The 22722-nt window shown below is 44.6% G+C and overlaps 2 protein-coding genes across 3 annotated transcripts in view; both read left to right on the forward strand.

Moving 5' to 3' along the window:
* The window catches only part of SMARCAL1 (SWI/SNF related, matrix associated, actin dependent regulator of chromatin, subfamily a like 1), a 59096-nt gene extending 51339 nt beyond the window's left edge, over window positions 1-7757 (forward strand). For both annotated transcript variants that reach the window (XM_046019801.1, XM_046019800.1), the window contains 4 exons: window positions 1500-1682; window positions 2757-2857; window positions 3805-3901; window positions 6561-7757. In XM_046019801.1, coding sequence (XP_045875757.1) covers window positions 1500-1682; window positions 2757-2857; window positions 3805-3901; window positions 6561-6800 — 621 coding nt within the window. In that variant the 3' untranslated portion in view covers window positions 6801-7757. The remainder of the gene's footprint in view (window positions 1-1499; window positions 1683-2756; window positions 2858-3804; window positions 3902-6560) is intronic.
* Window positions 7758-16093: 8336 nt separating this feature from the next.
* On the forward strand, window positions 16094-18787 carry RPL37A (ribosomal protein L37a). The gene is made up of 4 exons (XM_046018031.1): window positions 16094-16145; window positions 16534-16662; window positions 17289-17371; window positions 18664-18787. The coding sequence occupies exons 1-4, from the start codon at window positions 16143-16145 to the stop codon at window positions 18725-18727; spliced, it is 279 nt and encodes a 92-aa protein (XP_045873987.1). The 5' UTR covers window positions 16094-16142; the 3' UTR covers window positions 18728-18787.
* The last annotated feature ends 3935 nt before the right edge of the window (window positions 18788-22722 follow it).

The following is a 22722-nucleotide window of genomic DNA, read 5'->3' on the forward strand; positions in this document are numbered from 1 at the left end:
TCTGTCACTCTAAATTAATTTTCATTTTTAGGGCTCTATATAAATGTGGAATGATTCAGTGTGTACTCTTTTTTAAAATTTGATTTCTCTTACATTTTCTGAGATTCATATCTGTTATTGCACGTTATCAGTTCATTCCTTCTTATTGCTGAGTCATATTCTGTTGTATGCATATACCATGATTTTTATCCATTCACCTGTTGATGGGTGTTCGCCAGCCCATCTTTTTTTAGTGAAAATGAAGCACCTGGGTGGCTCAGTTGGTTAAGCTTCTGACTCTTGGTTTCAGCTCAGGTCATGATCTCAGGGTTGTGAGATCGAGCCCCCAGTCAGTCTCTGTGATCAGCAGGACGTCTGCGTCAGATTCTCTCCTTCTGCCCTTCCCCCCACTCATATTCTCTCTCTCTCTTCCTCTCTCAAATAAATAAATCTTTAAAAAACAAAAAAAATTCTCCCAAATATGAAGAAATACACAAATGGATAAATTATACTGTTGCCACATAATGAAATATACGAATGTTAATAAATATGTTTTAGAAAACCTTAATTAGTTTATTTACAATATAGTGTTTATTGGAGAAAAGCAGGATATAAAACTTTGTGTTTAAAAGATTATCACACACATTGAGAAGAGAGCGCCTGGCAGAAATAGATCAGTGATGGGGCGCCTGCGTGGCTCAGTGGGTTAAGCGTCTGCCTTTAACTCAGGTCGTAAGAGGGCCACAGAAGAATCCTTTTGGTGTTAGAACTGTTCAGTGTCTTTTTTCTTTCTTTCTTTCTTTTTTTTTTTTAAAGATTTTATGTATTTACTTGACAGAGAGAATGAGCACAAGCAGAGCAAGGAGAGAGGCAGAGGGAGAGGGAGAAGCAGGCTGAACAGGGAGCCCAGTGCAATTCAGTGCTCGATCTTAGGGCCCTGGGATCATGACCTGAGCTGAAGGTAGACACTTAACTGACTGAGCCACCCAGGCACCCCCTTTTTTTTTAAAGTAAGCTCTATGCCCAACACGGGGCTTGAGCTCACAGCCCTAAGATCGGGAGTTGCATTCTCTACTGACTGAGCCAGCCAGGTGCCCTTTAACTTTTCAGTGTCTTGACTGTGACAGAGATTCCTTGCACATGAGTGATAACACTGGTAGGATACACACGTTTGAGTTTAAGTAAAACAGGACATCTGTGTAAGATTGGTACATCATACCAAAGTCCATCTCCTGGTTGTGATATACTATAGTTTCACAATATACTACCACTGGGGGGAAGTGGGCCCAACGTGCAAGGAGTCTCTGCATGTTTGCTTAACTAATGGGAATCTGCAAGTCTTCAACACAAATTTCCATCGGAAATGAGAAGACAAGCAGCTCCGAAAGCAGGGTCAGGGGAGGACTTGATGTTCTGGCAGGTCGGAGCCAGAACGGCAGCGTGGCTGTGTCCTCAGACCCGCAGCTGCCGAGCCCCCCACCCCGGTGCTCCCCACCTCACTTCCCTCCTTGTCCCCGCAGCACGTGCCGCACATCCACATCGACGGCTCGACTTCCTCTGCTGACCGCGAGGACCTGTGCCAGCAGTTCCAGCTGTTCGAGAAGCACGCCGTGGCCGTGCTGTCCATCACTGCGGCCAACATGGGCCTCACCTTCACCTCAGCTGACCTGGTGGTGTTCGCCGAGCTGTTCTGGAATCCAGGGGTAAGGGACGCAGGGGACTTGAAAGCCCCAGGTGCTCAGACACGTGGTTGTGGGGTGGAAGGCACGGGTGCCAGTCGGGGCAGAAGGGGTTTCCAGGAGCTGTCCCCAGCACCAGTTTTGTCTTCCATCCGTTTCTGCTTGGCCTCAGAAACGTGTTTCTACTTCCCACGGGTCAGTCTTCAAAGAAGTGAGGACTCGCACATCTGTTGGCCGGTCGTCAGATGTTCATGGCAGTCTCCTAAGTAGTAGGATTATCGACTCCATCTTATGAAGGGAATACTGAAGCTTTAGAAGGCCAGGAGGAATCTCAGGAGGCATCCCTCTGTGAGGATATGGGGGCACAGTAGCTCGAGTGCACAGCTGTCCCCGAAGGGGAGCCTGTGACCGCACAGCCACAGCCCAGGCCTCTGGCCTTCCAGCCTGTGGGTTTATATTAACCGTCACTGTGAGCTGCTTAGCCTATGCGGCCAGTGGGCAACTGCCTGCTGTGGGGGTCCCACTGGCCTTATCTCCTGAGCGGAGAGCTGTGACAGCAGATATGTCATTGGCCACACAGGGCACTGTTTCGTGATGGGTGGACTTCGAGACTGAAGGCATATATAGTAGAAACAATGCTCTTGGGCTTGTTATTTATGACAGGGCTTACCATGTTAAAGAGCCACCCGACCCCTAATCATCCATGACGTCTCCCTCAGTTCTTTAGAAGGTCATGGTTTCTGTCCCAGTGAGAAGAGTGGAGGCGTGCCGGGCTTCTGTCATTTGCCGTCAGCACGGCCTCCGAGCAGAGTCAGCGCTGGCTGTTCGTTCCTCCCGGCACTTAGTGTCGTGCCCACAGCTGGCTGGCTGCAGGTTCTAGTTCCCCCAGAACTTGGGTTTGGTTTGGTTTGGTTCTCTCTTGTGTTCAGTGGCAGCTTGTTCGGAGGTAAAGGCTCTCAACCTGCTGATTTGGGGCATGGAGTGAAGTCTTCTGAGAAGGGATGGTGTGCTGGGCTCAGGGGAGGGGGCTGTGTGCTGTGCTAGCTGGAGCCCTTTCAGGCCTTGGCCTGCACACATCCTAATCCCCGGACCCCGCAGGTACTGCTCCAGGCAGAGGACCGGGTACACCGAATCGGACAGTCGAGCTCCGTGAGCATCCACTACCTTGTGGCGAGAGGCACAGCTGACGACTACCTCTGGTATGGCTGGCCAAGAGGGTGGTGTGGGTGTTGACACCAGTGATCTATTTCCTCCACTCCCTAACCGCTTCCGCGCTTGCTGATGTCTTCAGGGCCCCGTGTGGAGGAGCCAGGAGTCATGCTCTTCCCCTTGCACCCGTGAGCATGCCGGGCCCCCTTCACAGCATTCACTCATAGCTTGCTGGGTGAATGAGGATGAAGGGCATGTGGCTCCTTTCCCACTGGCCTGAGACAAGGGGGAGGGGGGAGCCGATGGTGAGGAAACATAGGTGCAGATTTGCTCGTAAGACACTCTGCCCTGCCCATGAAGGCATTGCTGAGACACGGTGATGTCCTCCTCTGCCCCTTTATGCCATGTATTGGTACATAAGGCCATCCTACAGGGCTGCTGCTGACGTTTGGGAGAAAGTGGCTCCCTATGGGCCATGTAGTGCTTCCTTAGCAGACCTGGGGTACAGTGTTCAACAGTAGGGTTCATGTCTGGTACCTAAGCAAAAAGATCTCCAAATTCTCCTTCCCAATCCCATTTACCCCTTCCTGATTCTAAGTTTCTTGATTATCTCATTAGTTTCCACTACTCGCCTGTCTCCAGCTTTATGACTAAGGGGTCTTACCTTTGCCACATGTGTCGGTTTTTCCTACTCCCGCATCTTTGGATTTGTGGATTTGTTCACTGGGCCCCAGGTTGAGAATTTTGTTGTAATGAGACATTTATTTTCTCTACATCTTCCAGTAGAAAGAATTTTGAACCTGATTGACTCAAACCCTAAATTGGTTTATAGCCGAGAGGAGGCAAATATTTGAGGTTGGGTGTTGGCGCTTTGAGAGCTGCAAAGAAGTGGAATAGCATGCCTCCGTCCCATAAACACAGGGAGGGGGATTTCCTTTTAATCAGCCCGCTGGCTCTGTGCAGCTTATATTCACTGCGGCTCCTTTGTCCTCAACAGGCCCCTAATTCAAGAGAAGATTAAAGTTCTGGGTGAGGCCGGACTTTCTGAGACCAATTTTTCAGAAATGACAGAAACTACTAATTACTTCTACAAGGTAACAGGAGCAAATGGCTCCTTGCCCCTGGCTGGGGGGTGGAGGGGGGATGGAGCATTAAGTTGTCTGCTCAGCCCTTGGGTCCCTGGAGAGAAGGTGTGGGTCATTCCTATGGATCTCACTCAGCCTCATGCAGAAAAGCAGCTTTACTGCAGCTTGTCTGGAAACCAAAATGTCTTCTCATGGAACTGCCCAGAATCAGAGTCTGAGTGAAATCAGCAAAATCTTCGAGTGACAGGAAGACTAGAGTCTGAGGATTTGATCTTTCATTTACAGTGAGGAAGCAACTAAATGCTTCCTTCCAGAAGTAATTATTGAGATAAATAAGACTCAGAAGTCATATTTTTATTTATTTATTTTTAGTTCTTATTTAAGTAACCTTTACACCCAGTGTGGGGCTTGAACTCATGACCCCCAGGTCAAAAGTTGCAGGTTCCTCCAGCTGTGCCAGGCACCCCCAGAAATCATATTTTTTAATGTAGAATATAAATTATCATCCTAAATATAAAGAGTTAATAAGCTAATTTTGAAACAACCTTATTTTTAAGCTTTTTTTAAAAACTCTCTAATTCAGTTGAATGGTAAATATTTTCACAGAGCCTAGGTTATTATGTGCCGTTTTGAAAGGAAGGAACCTTATTTTTAAAGGGCTCTCAACCTTCTCAAACTCAATAATGAGTTTATTTAGAACTCATTTATTTATACTGCCCTTACCCTCACTCTGAATTAGTTAAGAATTTCTGCCTGAAATACAAGATAATATAAATGCCTTTTATCAATACTTATTTTGATCAATAATTATATCTATCTTTTTATTAAAGTAGAGCTGGAAATTTTATCAACTACTAGAAAAAGAAAATGTTGCCTCTTCAGAGGAGATTAAAGCAAAAGCAGTTATGTCTTGCTGAGACAGCCTGCCTTCCCAGAGGGGAAGTGAAATACTGATCAGATCGTGGACCTTGCTTCCATTAATCAGTCATGCTCTGAAAGCACAGTATTGCCACCACCATAATCAAATGTCATAATCAAATGCAGGTTAACACTTATTTTACTTGGGGTGATGTTTCTTTAACCTTGTAGTTGTTCAGACAGAGGCTGATGAGGTTAGTTCTTAGAGGAGGACGTGCAAATCACGGGAGGCTGACCTTAATGACCCTTAATACCACTCCTTGTCGGGAAGGCTGGGATCCTGAAAGGCAAGGGAGTGTTGGGTGCAGGTATATTGGGTAATCTGAAGTGAACTCCCACAGTCAGATTTCAGGGGCCCCCCATCACCAATGCGGGAGGGAGTAGGGGGGCTTCTGTTAAGGAACAGTGAAGAAGTAGAGACCAGCTGGAATGAGACCTGATTGTAAAGGGGCTGAAAAGCCAGGGAAGCTGCTTCTGCACTGATGAGGTCAATACAGGGGGGCTCCAAGACATGACGAGAAAATCCTGTGAAAGGACAACGAGGAGCAGAAATCAGCCCAGCAGAGACCTCCCAGGGATTGAAATGGGGGTGCACCACTGCAAATCTGTGCAAGTGCCAAGTGTTGAAGCCCAAGGAAACAGTGTGCCTGTGGAGGAAACAAGACAGGAGAGACAAATTTGCTGCCCCTTCGACGTGAGATAGGCCGTCGGGATACCCTGGTGATGGCAAGCCAGGGAGAGGAGAACAATGTTGGTAGACCCTCTGTGAAATGCATTCCTTTCCTCTGAGGTCCCAGACCCCTACCTCCTTCTGCTTAGTTCAGATTGACATGTATAACCTCATTTTGCCTGACCATCTTTGGCATTTCCACGTGTATGTGGGTTCCCTGTTTGTATGCCTATTGATTTTCTCCTGTTTAAAAAAAAAAAAAAGGGTGGCAGACCATCAAAACTAGGCTTTTTCCAAGAGAGTTGCTGGTTTGAGGATGTAGGATTTAGAGGAGAGATGACTTTGGTTTTTAAATTCCCATTTGTTTAAGGGAACCAGGATATCAGTGGAAACATTGAAAGCACAACCTGGATTGAAAGACGGTCAGGGTTGGGAATTCACAATTGGGAGAGATCAGCAAAGGGGTGATAGTGAGCCCATCGTGTGCTCTGGTTGCAGCCGCTGAGCATGATTCTAGCACTGCGTCATGGCTGACAACGCACAGAGGCAGCTGATGGGTCTTTTGATCATTGGCAGATTTTAGATAGTCAGAAACAAACAAACAAAAAAAACGGGAATCTACTTCTTCATATGTCTAGTATGGGTATGTTTTGTCAACCACTACAAAAATTAGGTGTAAGCCGTGGCTGAGCACACGGGTTTGGCAGTTGCATTGTAACCTAAGCCCTCGCTGGAGAATGGCTTTGCAGGAAATGAGAGCTTGAGAGCTATTTCAGTACCCGTGTGGAAAGCTAGAAGGAAGAAGGCATTTCCAACGCGAATTCTAGTTTGAGAGCAGGTTCTTTATTGCTCTCACACCATCCCCCCCTCCTCCCCCGCTTTCCTTTACTCCTTGAGCAGCAGAGAATAAACAGTGTCAGACCGTAAGGCTGCTCTGGTCTGCACTGGCCGTCATGCGGCACCTGATGCCATAAAATGGGCAGCCCCCACCTCCGGGTCTCCTCCCCAGCCTCAGTGGCACAGGGAGAGTCGGTGCTGGAGCCTGCATGCTAACTTTGTTGTTTTCTCTCTCTGATGAAGGACCCAAAGCAGCAGACGATCTATGACCTCTTCCAGCAGTCCTTTGAGGAAGACGGAAGTGACTTGGAGCTCCTGGAGGCGGCAGAATCCTTTGACCCCGGAAGTGCTTCTGGTGCACCTGGAAGTGATTCTCAGGACCCGGGAGGCACGCTGGATGAAAACACGTTGACGGGCAGCCCCGTGAAGAAAAGGAGATTTGAATTTTTTGATAACTTTGACAGCTTTACCTTTCCCCTATAGGAGGGGCAAAAAAAAAAAAAAAAGGCATTTAAAAATCATGGAAATAAAATCAGGTGTTTTGTTTTTAAAGCTTGCGCTCCCCTTGACGACGTTACAGCAGTGCTGGCGTCTGTCTCCAGCCCCGCGAGTTACCAGGCCTTCCCTTTCTGATAAGGAAAGGAAACGGGGGCATTTCCTTTCTGGTCTTTCTGTGCGGGTCTGCCGGAGTCTTAACCTTAGCTTTTCTGACTGAGAAACAGAGACAGCAGATTGCAGTAGTGGAATTCATGTTTTTGAAGTAACGTGGTGCTTCCTATGAAACCCCTGAAATCTGGATTTTTAAAAATGTACTGTTTGAACAAATATTTGTAGAGCACCTGATATGTGCCGGCAGTAATTCCCACAAAGAGAGCAAGCTTCTACCTTTGCAGAAGTTATATCACAGGAGACACAATAGTTATACATCCTTCAAAGAAAAGTAAAGTGAAGGAGGTAAGGGTTTGGAGCAGGAGGTGAGATGCTTTTCTGTCAGTCCTCAGACAGTGGATGTATTTGGCTTCATGAGCGAGGTTGTCTCTGTTGGAACGACAACTCTGCTGCTGTAGGGCAGAAACAACCACAGGTAATACAGAAACAAATGATTATGGCTCTTTTCCAATAAAACTCTGTAATGGACACTGAAATTCGCATTCATAACGATTTTCATGTGTTGTGAATTTTTATTTTTTTTATTTATTTCCAACCATTAAAAAATGTAAAAACTGTGCTTTGTCCACGGGCCATACAGAAGCCTGCAGTGGGCAGGACTTGGCCTGCAAAGCATGATTTGCTAACTTCTAGTTTAGAGCAGTACAATCTAGCAGAAATATACCACAAGCCACGGATGTGATTTTAATTTTCTAAGAGTATTTTAAAAAATAAAGGATCAAATTAGTAGTATTTTCTTTAACTCATCTTCAAAACATTGTCAGTTCAACATAAAATCACTATTAAAAACTTAGAAACTTTCCATTACATTCTCACTTTTTTTTTTTCATGCTAAATCTTCAAGACCCGGTGTGTGATTGATGCTAACAGCACCTTCCAGTGTGGACTAGCCCATGTCAAGTGCCCTTGAAGGTGGCTCTTGTGTTGTCCAGCACAGGTTTAGAGAGCAGTGAGGGGTGTGGGGTATCATGTGAGATTATAGGTCATGTAAAAAATCAGATTTAATTTTGAACATGAAGCCGCTGACTGGTTTTGAACAGGGATAGGAGACAATCTGATTATATTTTAAAAGATCCCTCCAGGGGCGCCTGGGTGGCTCAGTCTGTTAAACAGCTGACTTTTGATTTCGTCTCAGGCCATGATGTCAGGGTCGTGAGATGGCGCCCATGATTGGGCTCCACTCTGGGCATGGAGTCTGCTTGAGATTCTCCCTCTTCCTCTGCCCCTCCCCCGACTCACACACACTCTCTAAAATTAAAAAAAAAAAAAAAAGTCTTAAATAAATTAAGGAGTGATAGATTCCTCCTATTTGTGTGCAGACAATAGATCGGGAAGATGGTCAGGGAAACAGTTTTGAGAGGAGGCTAGTCAACTACTGCAGCTGACCACAAGGCAACGCTGGGGTGGGGCCCAGCTGAGCAGCAGTGGGAAGGAGGTGAGAAGTGCTTGGGTTGGATACATCGTGATTGTGGAGCTGAACGAATTTGAGATGAACTGACCGAGAGGCATTTGAGATGGAGGAGTCTCTAGACCTAGGATTTGGCCTGAGCAAAGCTGTAGTGCCATTGACTGAGATTTAAAAAAAAGAAAAAAGATGAGGAAGGACAGCTAGGTTGGGCAGAAAGGCAAAATCAAGGGTTTGGTTATGGATTTGTTGAGTTAGACGGAGACACCCCACCCAGCTTCCCCTTCGAGAAGCTTCCTATCCAGCTTCAGGGAGCACAAATAGCATATAGCTTCCACCCAGCCACAACCAGCAGTCCAGGGAAAGCCACTTTGTCCGAGGTTACACCCTTCCAGAAGCAGCCTGTGTCAGTGACTGAACAAGGCGGGCACAAAGGCCGGGCCAGTTGAACCCTGATGCGGGAAACCTCTTCAGGACCATATTCACTGACAGAGCTGCCCACTGCCCACTGGGCTGTCTGAGGCTCCAGTTTGCCTCCCTCTGCCTGTCCTCCCTCCTCTTCCTTCGCAGACATTGATCTCTGATGAACACCTTGTACCCCACACTCTGTGTTTCTGTGGCAAAATCCAAGGGGCTAGGTTATGTAGGCTGTAGGATTTGGGTCTCCTGCAAGAGAAGGTCACCCCTTGAGCTGTGAGTTCTACCCTCACCGGCTAGAAATGGTGTTTATAGTCATGAGACTGGATGAGATTGAGCAGGTAAAGGGACTTTGGGGGGAAAAGCATATCTAACTGATCCCAGGGCATACCAACAGTTAGGTTTGGGAAGAGGAAAAGGAGGGCAAACAGCAAAGAAAAAGGAAGAAAACCAAGATGGGTGTCCAGGAGCGGGATATTTAAAAAGTGTTTCAGGGGTGCCTGGGTGGCTCAGGCTGTTAAGTGTCTGCCTTCAGCTAGGTCATGATCCCAGGGGCCTGAGATCGCGTCCCACATCAGGCTTCGTGTTCAGCAGGGAGCCTGCCTCTCGCTCTGCCTGCCTCTCCCCCTGCTTGTGCATGCGTGCTCTCTCTGACAAATAATTAAAATCTTTTTAAAAATGTGTTTCAGAAAGGAACGAGTTGGCTGCTTTACTTGGTATCGTCAAAAGACGGTGGGCCAGGGTTAAGTGAACATTTCGAGTTAGCCCAATTTTCTTGGCAGCAATGCAAGATGTCTAAGTTGTTCCAGCATGACTGTGTGTGCATTTGTTTGTTAGCCTTGGATGGTTTTGACTCTCGTACTGTTTGCTATGTGCCAGGCACCGGGCCAGACACTTTACCCATGTTGACACCGTGAGCCCCGCCTTGGAGGAAGGTAGTTCGATTTTCATAGTGCAGATGCAGAAACCAAGCCAAGGGGGTCTCAGCCAGGAAGTGGCAGAGCAGGACCTCCAGCCAGGCCACTCCCTGCAGAACCCGCAGGAGGGAGGGTACACACTTCCTATACCAGGAGGCTCGGGAGTGCTTTGCTGGGTCAGTGAGCAGTTGACTGCACCTCTGCCTTCCCGAGGGGCCTCAGCCTCCATGCAGCCTCCCAGCTAACTCTGTTCTCACTAGAACAAGACCCTAGAGTGCACCATTTTCTTGTGCCTTACAGTCCCCTTTCCAGGGCTTCTAGACAGCTCCAAGGGAGAGAGAGATCTTTGAGAGCCACCCAGCCCCCTTCACTGCTGCTCAGGGATGGTTAGGCACACCGACATGTCAGTACTGTCCGGTCTGGACTGCCGGGCCATGTCCTGTGGGAGGCTTTGGCCTTGGCAAGTAACTGGCTGGCTTCTTGCCTTCCTCAGTCGGACCAGGCATTTGCTTATAGAACTTCCTTTTAATCACTGTGTTCATCTACTTCTGGGAGCTTCTCTGCAGGGTCAGAGCTCCTCAGGAAATCCAGCCTGAACACCTACGTCTGAGGACCATGAGTTACTGCTCCTGTCTTTCCGCAAAGGACTATAGAGATTATTAGCAGCTGAGCCTGCTTTCCGCCAGCTTATCCTGCCCTGAGAAGCTCTGCCGTGGTACCAGATCTCCACAGATAATTAAACCTTCGGTTTCCTCTATCACCTCCTGAAACAAGAATGACCCAGTGTTACCTAGAAAAAAAAAAAAAAATCCAGAGTCACAGGCCTGAGAGAGAATGCTTGTCTGGGCCCTCCCCTCGGCCACCCGAAGTGGTCTTACACTCTCTTACTATTTTGTTTCTAAATTTTGTTAGCTGTACCAGTTTGTTTATATTAGTGACTATGACTTGTTGGAAGCTTCCAAAGGACAAGTAATGGGTCTCTCTAAAGTTTACTCTAACATTGTTCCAAATGGCCCCTTAAAATAAATATTTGTCCAAGAGTAAATAAGAGCAACGGCTGCTGTGTCATCAAATAGATTGTCCTAAGTTCCCTTAGGAGCGGGTGTTCTGGAAAGCCAACTTCATCACTTCACGGCTGCTGCCCTTAGAGTCCGTAATCAATCTGCCACGGACACAGCCGTCAGTGTAGATCTGGGGAAGGATACAGATGATCCTGCCCTGGGTGGCCTGCTGGGTGGTGGCCCAATGGGGACAGAATCTGCAAAGAAGAAATGCTAACATCTTACCTCAACATTGCTCACGAGGTTTTTGCAGTGATTTTTTTTGCAGCCTTTGTGGCTCAGTGATGGAAACAACACGGTCCCTTCATTAGGGAGAAGTCTATGGAATGAGTTAAGGCCCAGGAAGCAGAAAGATTCTGGATCACAGTTAGATGCTGAGTTACAGGAAGGAGCATTTCTTCCTCGCCTGCCCTAGAGCCTAGCCACAGCCTCCGCTCTCTGTCCTGACATCACATGGCTTGAGGAGCATTACAAAGCCCTCTTTTGTGAGTCTGTGGATGTCTGCAGAGATTCATCTGCTGCTCACTCAAGATTGGGTGCAGCTTTCTCATGAGCTCTGCTGGAGTTTGGTCAAATTCTTTAATGTCTCGGAGAATGAGATCATAACATCTCATTCTTTACTTTTATTAGGAATTCCTCCTTACTCTAGAGCTCTGGTTAGTCTACAATGGGTGTGCTTCAGAAATACAGAGAAGGGTACAGGTGATTTTGAGACATACATATCTAGTGTTGCTTGGGAGCATTGGTGATCATTGTTAAATGAATAAATCTCTGCTTTATTCACCTTGGGGCCTGCCACAAGGTGTCGGATCAATGCCTGTCCTTGGGAGGGTTTGCCCTTGGTCCTTGCAACTTGGTGTCCATGTGTGAAACCACTATTCCACTGTAAATACGGCCTTTGTAAATACGGTCTGTTGAGCCTCCGTCCAAAGCCTCTAGCTAGACCTCAGTCTCAGCTGCTCTAGAGAAAGACTCGCCATCTCTGAGATGTCCTTGAAGTTCCCCAAAGCATATTTATTTATACCATGAAGCCTGTATATTCTAAGTTATACCATGCCAAATGTACCTCTAGAATTTATTGAGAACCATCCAGCCATTTCTGTGTGATTCAGAAAAGACACTTGGACTTATTTATAGAGAGTGAGTGCCTTTGGGTTTAAGTAAGAATTTCCGCAGTCATTCTTTTCCCTCCTTTACTTCACAGCTCAGTCCAGACACGTACCTGCCACCATCCACTGGGGTTGCTGGAAATGTCAGTTCTAATGAAGAAAATCTGGGCCTATCTCATCCCACTTCCTGTCCCTGCGATTAGGTGTCCTCTTAAAGGGTTTTAGGAAAGGTCCCCCAGGCCTACCAGAGCTGGCTCTGCCTACCCTCACCAAGGTCATTATTCCCCAATGACCCTGGTTAATTTCTGCCTCTGGGGTTGTCATCAGGAAGACTGCTAGAGGGAGCAAGTGATCCTGTAAACCTTGATCCATTTGTAATGGAATTAATGGTGTCTTTTCCTTCTTGGCTTCCCACAAGCCTTTTTCTAGGTTGGAAAGAAACAGAGCTGGAGGCACCGTCCCCTCACTGCTGACTCCTGGGTTTTGCCTTGTCTTTGCATTCTTGTCTATTGGAATCTTGATGCTCTTCTTCTTCTTCTTCTTCTTCTTCTTCTTCTTCTTCTTCTTCTTCTTCTTCTTTTCTTTTTTTAAGATTTTATTTATTAGAGAGAGCGAAAGAGAGCAAGAGTGCATGAGCACGAGCAAGGGGGAGGGGCAGAGGGAGAAGCCCACTCCCTTCCGAGCACGGAAACCCTGGGGTCCTGAGCCTTGGAAGGCAGATGCTTAACCAGCTGAGCCACCCTGGAACCTTGATGCTTTCTGAAGATCTTTGTAGGTGAAATTTAAGCTGCAAAAGGGATGAAAAGAATTCCAACCTTATTTCCTGCCCTATCCTCTCACGTCTTACCACGTGTAGGATTACAAGGTTTTAAAAAAAAAAAATGGCATGGAAGCTTAAAGAGATTTTGTTGGAGCACTCTCTCATACCTGCAGTTTTGGTTTTGTCTTTTCCTGTGAGGTCCTGGGGAAGGAAATGGATTCCTAATCATAGCAGAAAACATCAAGAAGCCTGTGAGACACAGTGTTCGGGATATTATGACAACCAACTGTTATTTGATTTTGCAACACCCTCTGCCCGCAACCCCCCACCTCAACCCATTCATCTGACTTATGGAGTGCCAGGCTCTCCTCCTCTTTGTTTTTAACTCCCCTTTTCTAGGATGAAATATCATACATAAAAGAACTCATAAAACAAATTTACAGCTTAACAAAATATTACAGAATAAACAGTCATGTAAATCATAACCCCCAAAGTTGTGAATATATGCTCTAGAAGCTTTATTGTTTTGCTCTTCATGTTTAGAACTACGATCCAATTGCATTTTATTTTTGTACGTGGAGGTAAGGTCAAGGTTAATTTTTCCCCATGTGAATATGCCATTTCTCAGCAACACTTATTGAAAAGACTGTCCCTTCATCTAGGGCTCTGCAGTGCTTTCTTTTCACTATTATAAATTTGATGTAAAATTTAACTAATCGGAACAACTGGGTGGCAGAGTCCATTAAGTGGTTAAGCGTCCGACTCTTGATTTTGGCTCAGGTTATGATCTCAGTGTCGTGGAATGGAGTCCCGCATCAGTCTCTGTGCTCAGGGTGGAGTCCCTTGTCCCACTCCCTCTCCCTTTGCCCCTCCTCCCACTCATACTCTCTCTCAAATATATAAAGAAATAAAATCTTAAAACAATAATAAAAATGAAAAATGAAATATAATAAATTAAAATAAATAAAATAATAAAAATTTAAAAATTAAAAATTAAAATGTATAAGTAAAAAAATGAAAGCCCTGCATTCTCATCCTTTTTACTCCTAGCCCTGCTCCTTACAGGTAATAACTAATATAAATAATTTAGGATGGAGCCATTGGTAATTTATTCCCAATGCATATAAATACATACATATACATGGAATTATATCTTCGAAAATGGAATGAAACTCTTCATATTAGAAATGGCTCATTTCACATAATATATTTGGTCATTGTTTCATATTGATTCACCTTATCTCTTTTAAGAGTTATCAAGTAACACCCATTCTGATGGGTACATTACCTGTGAAATGTCCATTAAAACAAAAAGCAAACAATGAGAATGATGGATTTAAAGTAAATTTGTGGAGAGAAGAGAAGAAGGAATGAATCCACATACTGAATTATTTTCAGACACCTGATTATTTCTAGGTGTTTAGGACTTGGCCTCAGCAGGGTTCCTCTTCCCCTAGCTGAGTCTTCTGCCCCTTGTGGAGGCAGCCTACAGTGCTCTTAACGTTGGGTGCAGACTTCACTCTTGCCCTTGGCCACCAGGCCCCTCAGTGAAGGACAAGCAAGAGCTCTTTGGGCAAGAAGCGAAGGAACAGCATGGAGCCTGGGGCTCCCAGATAAACCCTTTTGGTCTCCAGCATGAGATCAATTGTGGAAGACGTTTGCCCCTCAGATTTCCTTCAAGAATCAAATGTTCCATATGCCCCAAAGACAACTGGTTGCCTCAACAGCTAAAAGAACACACCTCTAGAGACAACTTTTAACTTATCTTTTTAAGGGCAAAAGTGAATTTTGTGACGCAACAGAGATTTTTACTAAGATTTTATGGGTACATATCACAGTTCATCTGTACAGTTCATCTGTACTCCTCTTATGGGGTTGGGGATTTATTAGCCCACAGATAAGACAAATTGAGACTTTGTCCACAGTTCTCTGAAGCCACTTAGAGCTGATTTCATGAGAGTGCTATTTGCACATCCTCAGGCTCGCTATTTAAAGAAAATTGTTCAGTATTGAGAAAATTGCTCTGAGCATGAACAATTTCCTCCTATTATGGAGTGTCTCATTTTCAGGCACTCTACTGCATTCTTACTCATGCATTCCACCTTCTCTTACTCTCTCTCAGACCCCCTGAAGGAAAGAGATGTAGGAGGCTACACAGGAGATGGGAGGGGGAGGAGGTGGTCAATTTCCTAAATGATGATCTGAACTGGGCTCGCAGCCAGCCCAGGAGGGCTCACCTCAGAGACTGCAAGCTGGCCATGCTTACACACTGACCCAGGGCAGGTGAACCCCACTTCTGCTCAACCTGCACGTGCAGACCAGAGCAGGAGGACCATTGGAATGCTTGTTTCTCAACTCTTCTTCCACCAATCCCATTTGTTTGCACCGGTAGGAATATATTTTGCTTTGATTTGTAGTTTTCTAGAAGCAGGGCATAATCTGGGTGGCGAGGCATCCAGAAATCAACTCCAATATGCAGTGTATTTCTTCAATATGCAGTGAGGGAGGAGAGACTTACTCGGTCCACCCCTTGCCATTCTTCACCCTAAAGGAGCAGAGGGTACTTGAAGGCTGTGGTGGAACTGGGAGATTTTGAGCACATCCTGTTCCCCCAGCGGGGAGATGTGCTTGCACAGTTGCAGTGGTGTGTAAAACAAGGTGCATCATTCTTCTTGATGTAGTTTTTAACTAGAGGTTAATGTTTTCAGTATGTACAGGCAAGAATATTAATGCCAAGGAATACAATATACAATTTAATTGGTGAAAATGTGTATTTATTTAATTAGAATGTAAAAATAATCTCCCCAAGTCAGTGCATGAGGCATTTTTTAAAAGAAGGGATGTAGTTACTATATTTTAAAAGATGTGCCTTTGCATATTATACCATTTTTCTGCTTTTGTCTGTATTTGAAATTTTCTGTAATGTTTTTAAAATGTACTGTGGGGATTAATATCAACAGCTTCATCACTGGACCTTTTTCGTTTGAGTGTTTACGTGTCAATTTTAACGTGAACTCGGAAAAACATTCACATAGGATACACGCCCTGGATTCCATAGATAGTTCTGGCTTAGGACGAAGCTTCGTTAAATTTTCTAAAAAGTGACTCAGTTTTAAAATAAATGATAAAACAGTCAATCCCGGTATGGCAAAAACTGAAAATGCAATGTTCGAGGGACTGGAGTTTGAGAAATACCGGTCTAATATTACCAGAAGCCAGTTAATTAAGTAACAAACTGATCTCCTTCCATACCTAGCAATAAGCCTGTGATAAATCATTTTATTTACCTGCTTAACAGTAAAAGTTTTCAATACAGAAAACAAAAAAGCCTCATTCCCCACAGAAGGCCGAGGGAGGACGAGACCTCCGGAGCATAGAGTTCAGTTCCTAGCTGGGCCTCCCATTCGCCACTTCCGCCCGTTTGCCTAAAACTGCGCTTGCGCACTGACCCTCTTCCTCTCGGGGCTCAGACCTAGTTTGAGGCGACATGGTGAGTGTTGGTAGCGGTGAGGCCTGGAGGTCTATCCGCCCGCATCTGACCTTTTCTTGCTACCTTTTCCCCCACCCGGCGTCTGCTTGCCGGCCCTGTCCCGCGCCGTCCTCGGCCTTCGTGTCGTGACCGCCCCTCTCGGGCACAGACCGGGGCGGAAGGACGGGGGCAGCTCGGTGGCGCCTGGCCGATCCGGGCGGGTGAAACAGGGTGCTCTCGGAGCCCGGGGCCCGCTCTGGCCTCAGAGTTTGCCAGGATGGAATGATGGGAACCTAGGACCCGGCAGCGGCTGGGTGATTGGAGGAATGGCGTTTGGGGCGGGGAGTGGGTGGCAGAGGCCCTGTCAGCGGGTCCCAGTATCGCTGGTTTCTCTCTTGGCTCTTAACAGGCTAAACGCACCAAGAAGGTCGGAATCGTGGGCAAATACGGGACCCGTTATGGTGCCTCCCTCAGGAAGATGGTGAAGAAGATTGAGATAAGCCAGCACGCCAAGTACACTTGCTCCTTCTGTGGCAAAGTAAGATGGGGGAGGGGCGGGGGCCCGAGGGAGGGGAGGCTTTCTGGCACGTGAGCCGGCTCCTGAGGGAAGTTTGTGGGTAGTGTGCTGGGTTGTTGGTAGCTGGATTTGGTGGACTGTTTCCCGTTTACACTTGGGGATTGAAGGGCCCCACGTTGGACAGGGAGCCCCAGCCTAAGCCAAGCCCGCTTTGTGGGAGGTGATTCTTGTCTCCTGGTGTTGCTAGAGAGTTCCGTGTAGCGTTTGTATGTCTGCGGTGTACCGAGTACTGTCGGTGGGGGTGTCTTTGACGTTCCTGGCGGTGCGGCATCGTGATGAATGCCGGTTTTGCATTAGAGAACGTAGGGTACTAGGAACACAGAACCTCATAAAACACACCCATTTTCTTTCTTTCTTTTTTTAAAGTTTTTTTTTTTTTTTTTAATTAGAGCAGGAGCAGGGGGAGAGGGAGGCGCAGGCCCCCTACTGAGCAGGGATCCTGAGCCTCCATCCCAGGATCAGGTCATGACCTGAGCCACCCAAGTGCCCCCAAAATACACCCATTTTCTAGTGCAGTTTAGACTACTGGATGTTGCCGAGGTAAAGGCTTTTATTGATTCATAGGGAAAATGGATTGTCTTTTGCAGACCAAGATGAAAAGACGAGCTGTGGGGATCTGGCATTGTGGCTCCTGCATGAAAACCGTCGCTGGTGGCGCCTGGACCTATAAGTGAGTCCCTTTTCTTTGTGACCTTTGAAGTGTGTGGATCACCTCAGAATTCCAGGTTTGACGCTGGACAGGCTAGTTTTGACTCTTCACAAGACTGAGACAACAAGAATGCTTTTGTTTTTTTCATGACTCATTGAGAGTATGGTTTACATTCAGTGTTCAAAGAAAAGAAACAAAACCACTGAAATAGAACAGTCTGACAGGGCTTGAGAATTTCATAGAGTTGTAAGGGTCACCACTGAGCACAATGATACCATACAGGTCCTTTGGTGGGACTGAATCTGTACTGAACTTTGATTTGTATTGCAAGCTGATTTTAAAAAAATGAGGTCAGTTAGCTTGTTACTGTATATGGAAAATTGAGGCCACCTGGACCATTACACTTTTGCTGTTCTAAACAGTACTGGCTGGACCTCAGCAGCTTTGTGACCCTACAGGTGCCAGATGATGGTGCTGAGATAAATGTACCTGTGTTGGTTGTTGATTGAGTGGACTCTTGAGTTAATCCATTTCTGGAAATGAAAGCCACCTTGAAGATCTCTAATTTTGGAATTCGTTGCTGATCTTAAAGGCTGAAGTGTTCTTCCTTTAGCCAGTATCTAGACGTGTGCTGTGTAGTACACTAGCCTCCCACGTATAAAATGATAAGGCTAGTGTGGTTGAAGAGTTGAAGTTTTAATTTTAGTGGATTTAAAGCAGCAGTGTAAAATATTGGGAAGTGTTGAAATGATCATTTTTATATATGTGTGTCTTGTGTGGGTTTATGAGGTCAAAAGGCAAATGAAACCTAGCTTTCTCTTGGTTGTGATGATAAAATGAACTAGCATTCCTGTACCCACCCTATGTGATGGTTATGGGTTTTCCACATACAGTTCCAGAATCTTTTGGTATAACTTTTTGTAGTCATTTTCAAAGCTTTCTTCCCAAAATATACTCGAGTCTGTTCTTTTTTGATACTGTTTTCTTGATATCTCTCATTTATGATACCATCTTAGAATTTATTAGTTTCTTCTGATGTTTTGTCCATTCTTTTCTATGAGTTTAGGTCAGCCTCCTGGAACCATTCATTCCTCCCTATTCCTCCCTGTTATTATTATTTTTTTTTAATGCTGCATGATTAAATGCATGAGATTGCCTAATTCTGCAAAAGCCTGAAGACACAACTCTTGCTTTGCTAAAAGATATCATCATTAAGATTGTAATGTAAAGAAAAGAGGCAGGATTTACTCATTTGCCATTTCACATGTTAGTGTAGCTAATTATGTTGGATCCAACTTTGTTTTTCTTTCCAGCACCACTTCTGCCGTCACAGTAAAGTCTGCCATCAGAAGACTGAAGGAGTTGAAAGACCAGTAGAAGCACCACCGTTTGAAACATTGCTAGCCTATAATAAATGGGTTAATTTATGTAACAAAATTATTTTGGCTTGTTAAATTTATTAATTAGATCTTTCAATTTATGTTGCATTAATTTTGCGTTCTCAGAGAACGTGGAAATTGAAAATCCTTCTAATTTTTGTTGGAAAAGCGTGCTGAGATTGGGTTATCCTAATACAGCTTTTTTTCCCTCCCTGGAGTCAAATGTTAGATGACATAAGAATATAAGTCTTAGAGGCTGGGTATGTGTCTTCACTTTCTGTAGGTGTATCCTTGCCATTTCGACTCCTTTGGGATATAGTAGTTCAAATTTTGAGGACTTTTGTTTTTAGGTTAATTTTTTTGTTTCTATAGGCTTTCTTAATGGGTGTTTTGTCTGACTACATCTTTTATTAAGCATCTTGAGAAAACAGTATAAAAGAATTTTAGGACAAATTTTGCAAATATCTATGCCATTCTCCCATTTTTCAGTTGGCAAAGAAGGATGGACAGGACTGAATTACTCAGCCTGATACAGGTGGTCAGTTACACTAATAAACATGAAGATCAAGGGAGGAATTTGAGTTGTGAATAGTTAATTATGATGATGATGAACTTTTTTTCACCTTTATTCAGTCCATCACTTAATTCTCTGCCAGTTATCCTGGTTCGACTTTTCTCAACCTTGTCTAAGCTACCCTCTGTGGTAAGGAGTCTTGAGGAAGCTCCTAACAGGTATGTCTTGTCAGTACTCCAAAAACAGTAATTCCTTAGGAATGTAAATCTGATAGGATGAAAACATGGATTTCCTTTGCCCTTAGGATAGAGTAAAAACCTTTGTGGCCCTTCATGGGCTGCGCTTCTCTTTCATAACTGGCCCATTATTACTCTCTTTTAAGTTCTCTATAACATCTATTTACCGATTTTATTTTTTTTTTTTACCTTCCACATTGGCTCTGGCACAAACATTGCCTCAGGGTAATGCAATGTGTCAAGCCCTTATTAGACCCGTAGCTATAATTCTAGGTTTGTGTTGTTACCCAACAGTTTTGTTCATTAATGTATCTCCACTACATAATATAATTCATTCCTTGCACATAGTAGCTTTAACTATTTGATGAGTAGATGTGTGGCTCTCATTTTTGTGGCAGAATGGTACCTGTAAACAATGTGATTTCGTACTGTGAAACCAGTGAGTTCTATGAGTCAGTAGAAATAAGTCAGGATTGACAAATCAGGATTTTCAGACTTCCTAGAAATGTTTGACACAGGTCTTCAGAATCCCCTGATTTTGCATTAGCATAGGGAGTTAAATAAACATTAGGAACCTGGGGTTACCAGGTACCAGCTTTGCAAAACCGCCTCCAGTTAAGTGGTCCAGGTTACTTAGCCTGTGCTTCAGTTTCCGGAACAATGCCTGGTGGTAGAATGGAGTATATGATGGGAGCTAGGGTTTACTAATCGAGAATCTTGTTTGAAAGCCTTTGTGTTACTTTGTTTAGGAATTTAGATGTGATTGTGTGGGTAATAGAGAACCATTAGAATTTTGTACGCAGTGAGGTAGTATTTAACATTTTTGAGCCTGAGTAGTCTAAGCACAGAGTATCATTTAATCCCAAAACAACTTTATGAAATGCAGATTACATCCCCATTTACACAGATGAGAAAGTTATACAACTTGTAAACGATGGAGCTGAGATTTGAACCTGTATGTTGTTGGCTACAGGATTGATAATACTAGAAATTTTTTTTACTTTTAACAAGTTTTTTTCTGATAGTTAAAGAATAGATGGGGAATATAGAGGCTAGTTTGAAGGCTGTTGAAATAGTAAATATTTTATGGCTAGGGAATGACTTTCTCAAGGTTATGGTAGGTGGTGAGGGTAGGGCTGAAAATTAAGTTCCTGACTCCTTAGTCCATGATTTCCCCACTTTGCTAGGCTGCTTTATGATGAGCTCAAGAGTATGTTTCTTCTTATTTGCCTCTTTATAGACTAAAGATCCCCACCTTTTACGAATCAACCCCTGGCTTGTTTTCAGAGCCTTTGGTTTTTAAGCCATTTAACTGTGTCAGGATACAAAGGTGAATAAGGCACATGTTCCTCATTAGACAGGCTGTCTCATCGTGTCTTAAGTATTTTTGTCTGTGCTGTAATAAATGCACAGGTAGCCAGAAAGCCAAAACATACCTAACTGCAAGTTTGTTTTGGGCTTGGCGATGAGGGGTGGGGACTAAGAGATACGAGAGTTCAAATCCTGGAACCAAGATCTGGGGCTGAGAAGGGATTTTACAAGGGCATAGCTAAGATTGGAAATAATATATCCGCAGGAACAGTTTTGAAATGCAGTGCCCAGAACCAAGCAGTCTGTACGAAGTTAAACATTTTTTTTTTTTTTTTTGACTTTTATTGTCTTCCTCAGGAAAACCAAAAGCCATTTTATTGTTGCTAGCACTTGGGGCCAAAATGGAACAACAGGGCAGGGAAATGGATTATGTGTTTTGGGATAAGTTAGCAAAATGAGTCAAGGGTCAAGTATATGTTGTGCCATGGTCAGTCAACTTGTAGGCCAGAGCCTTTGAGAGTAATTTTCAGGACAGTGAGTGGTATGGCTGACAGCAAAGACCCACAGGTATTTTTGTGGTTTAGCTATGAAAGGGGTTAGAGGGTAGAGACCTCATTTGATTAGCGTATATTGACCACTCCCTGAAGTAGGGACCAGATAACGATTGACAATTTTATTTTATTTTATTATTATTATTTTTAAAGATTTTATTTATTTATTTGACAGAGAGAGATCACAAGTAGGCAGAGAGGCAAGCAGAGAGAGTGAGAGGGAAGCAGGCTCCCTGCCGAGCAGAGAGCCCGATGCGGGACTCGATCCCAGGACCCTGAGATCATGACCTGAGCCGAAGGCAGTGGCCTAAACCACTGAGCCACCCAGGCGCCCCAACGATTGACAATTTTAGCTCAGTAGTGGGGCATAACAACATGCTTCATTACACTTAACAAATTCCTGGTTTGGAAAACTGTATGGTAAGTGTTTCAGAAGAACATGATGTGGGGTGCCTGGGTGGCTCTGTTGTTAAGTGTCTGCCTGTGGCTCAGGTCAGGATCCCATGCTCTCTGCTCAGCACGAGGCTTGTGTCTTACTGTCTCTCTTTTCCTGTCTCTGTCAAAATCTTAAAGTAATCTATAATTTGTACCTGTGAGTGCCTGCTTACATGTGTGGCAATTCTAGTCAATATATTAATTTTCAGAGCCCATCAGAATGTTTCTAAAATTTATTTGGAAACAAGTAGAAAGGATCAGAAGAAAGTCAGTGTAGCTTAGTGATTTAAGAACACGGACTAGGGTCAGAAGTAGTTTAGATTTCTAGTAAGTGACCTTGGACAAGTTTACCCCTTTTTTGAAGTTAAGTTTCCTCTGTAAAATGGACATAATGGTGTTTCTTTCAAACAACAGATTAGATAATTTTGGTTCCAGAACACTCACTAATGGTACGGTTCAGGATCACAAAAACACTACATAATTAGGTGATGATGCTTTGAATTTCTTGAGAAACAAATTGAAGAATTAATGGAAGAACTTAGAGAAACACCGACTAGAGAAAATTAAGAACTGATAAATTCTACAAAGTCAGTGCCAAAATTGACCAAGGAGACCCCTCAAGTGGGAATCAATATAAGCCAGAAAGCATATGAATTAGTTAATTTCTAAATAATAGATATTTCTATGAAGTGAAAACTTAAAAAATGTTTCAGCAGCTGTAAGTATAATAGATGGTAATCATCAGAAAAAATACCAGGGGCGCCTGGGTGGCTCAGTGGGTTAAAGCCTCTGCCTTCAGCTCAGGTCATGGTCCCAGGGTCCTGGGATCGAGCCCCGCATCGGGCTCTCTGCTCGGCAGGGAGCCTGCTTCCTCCTCTCTCTCTGCCTGCCTCTCTGCCTAGTTGTGATTTCTCTCTGTCAAAGAAATAAAAAATTAAAAAAAGAA

Source organism: Meles meles, chromosome 9 (genome assembly GCF_922984935.1).
Source record: "Meles meles chromosome 9, mMelMel3.1 paternal haplotype, whole genome shotgun sequence".
Lineage (NCBI taxonomy): Eukaryota > Metazoa > Chordata > Mammalia > Carnivora > Mustelidae > Meles > Meles meles.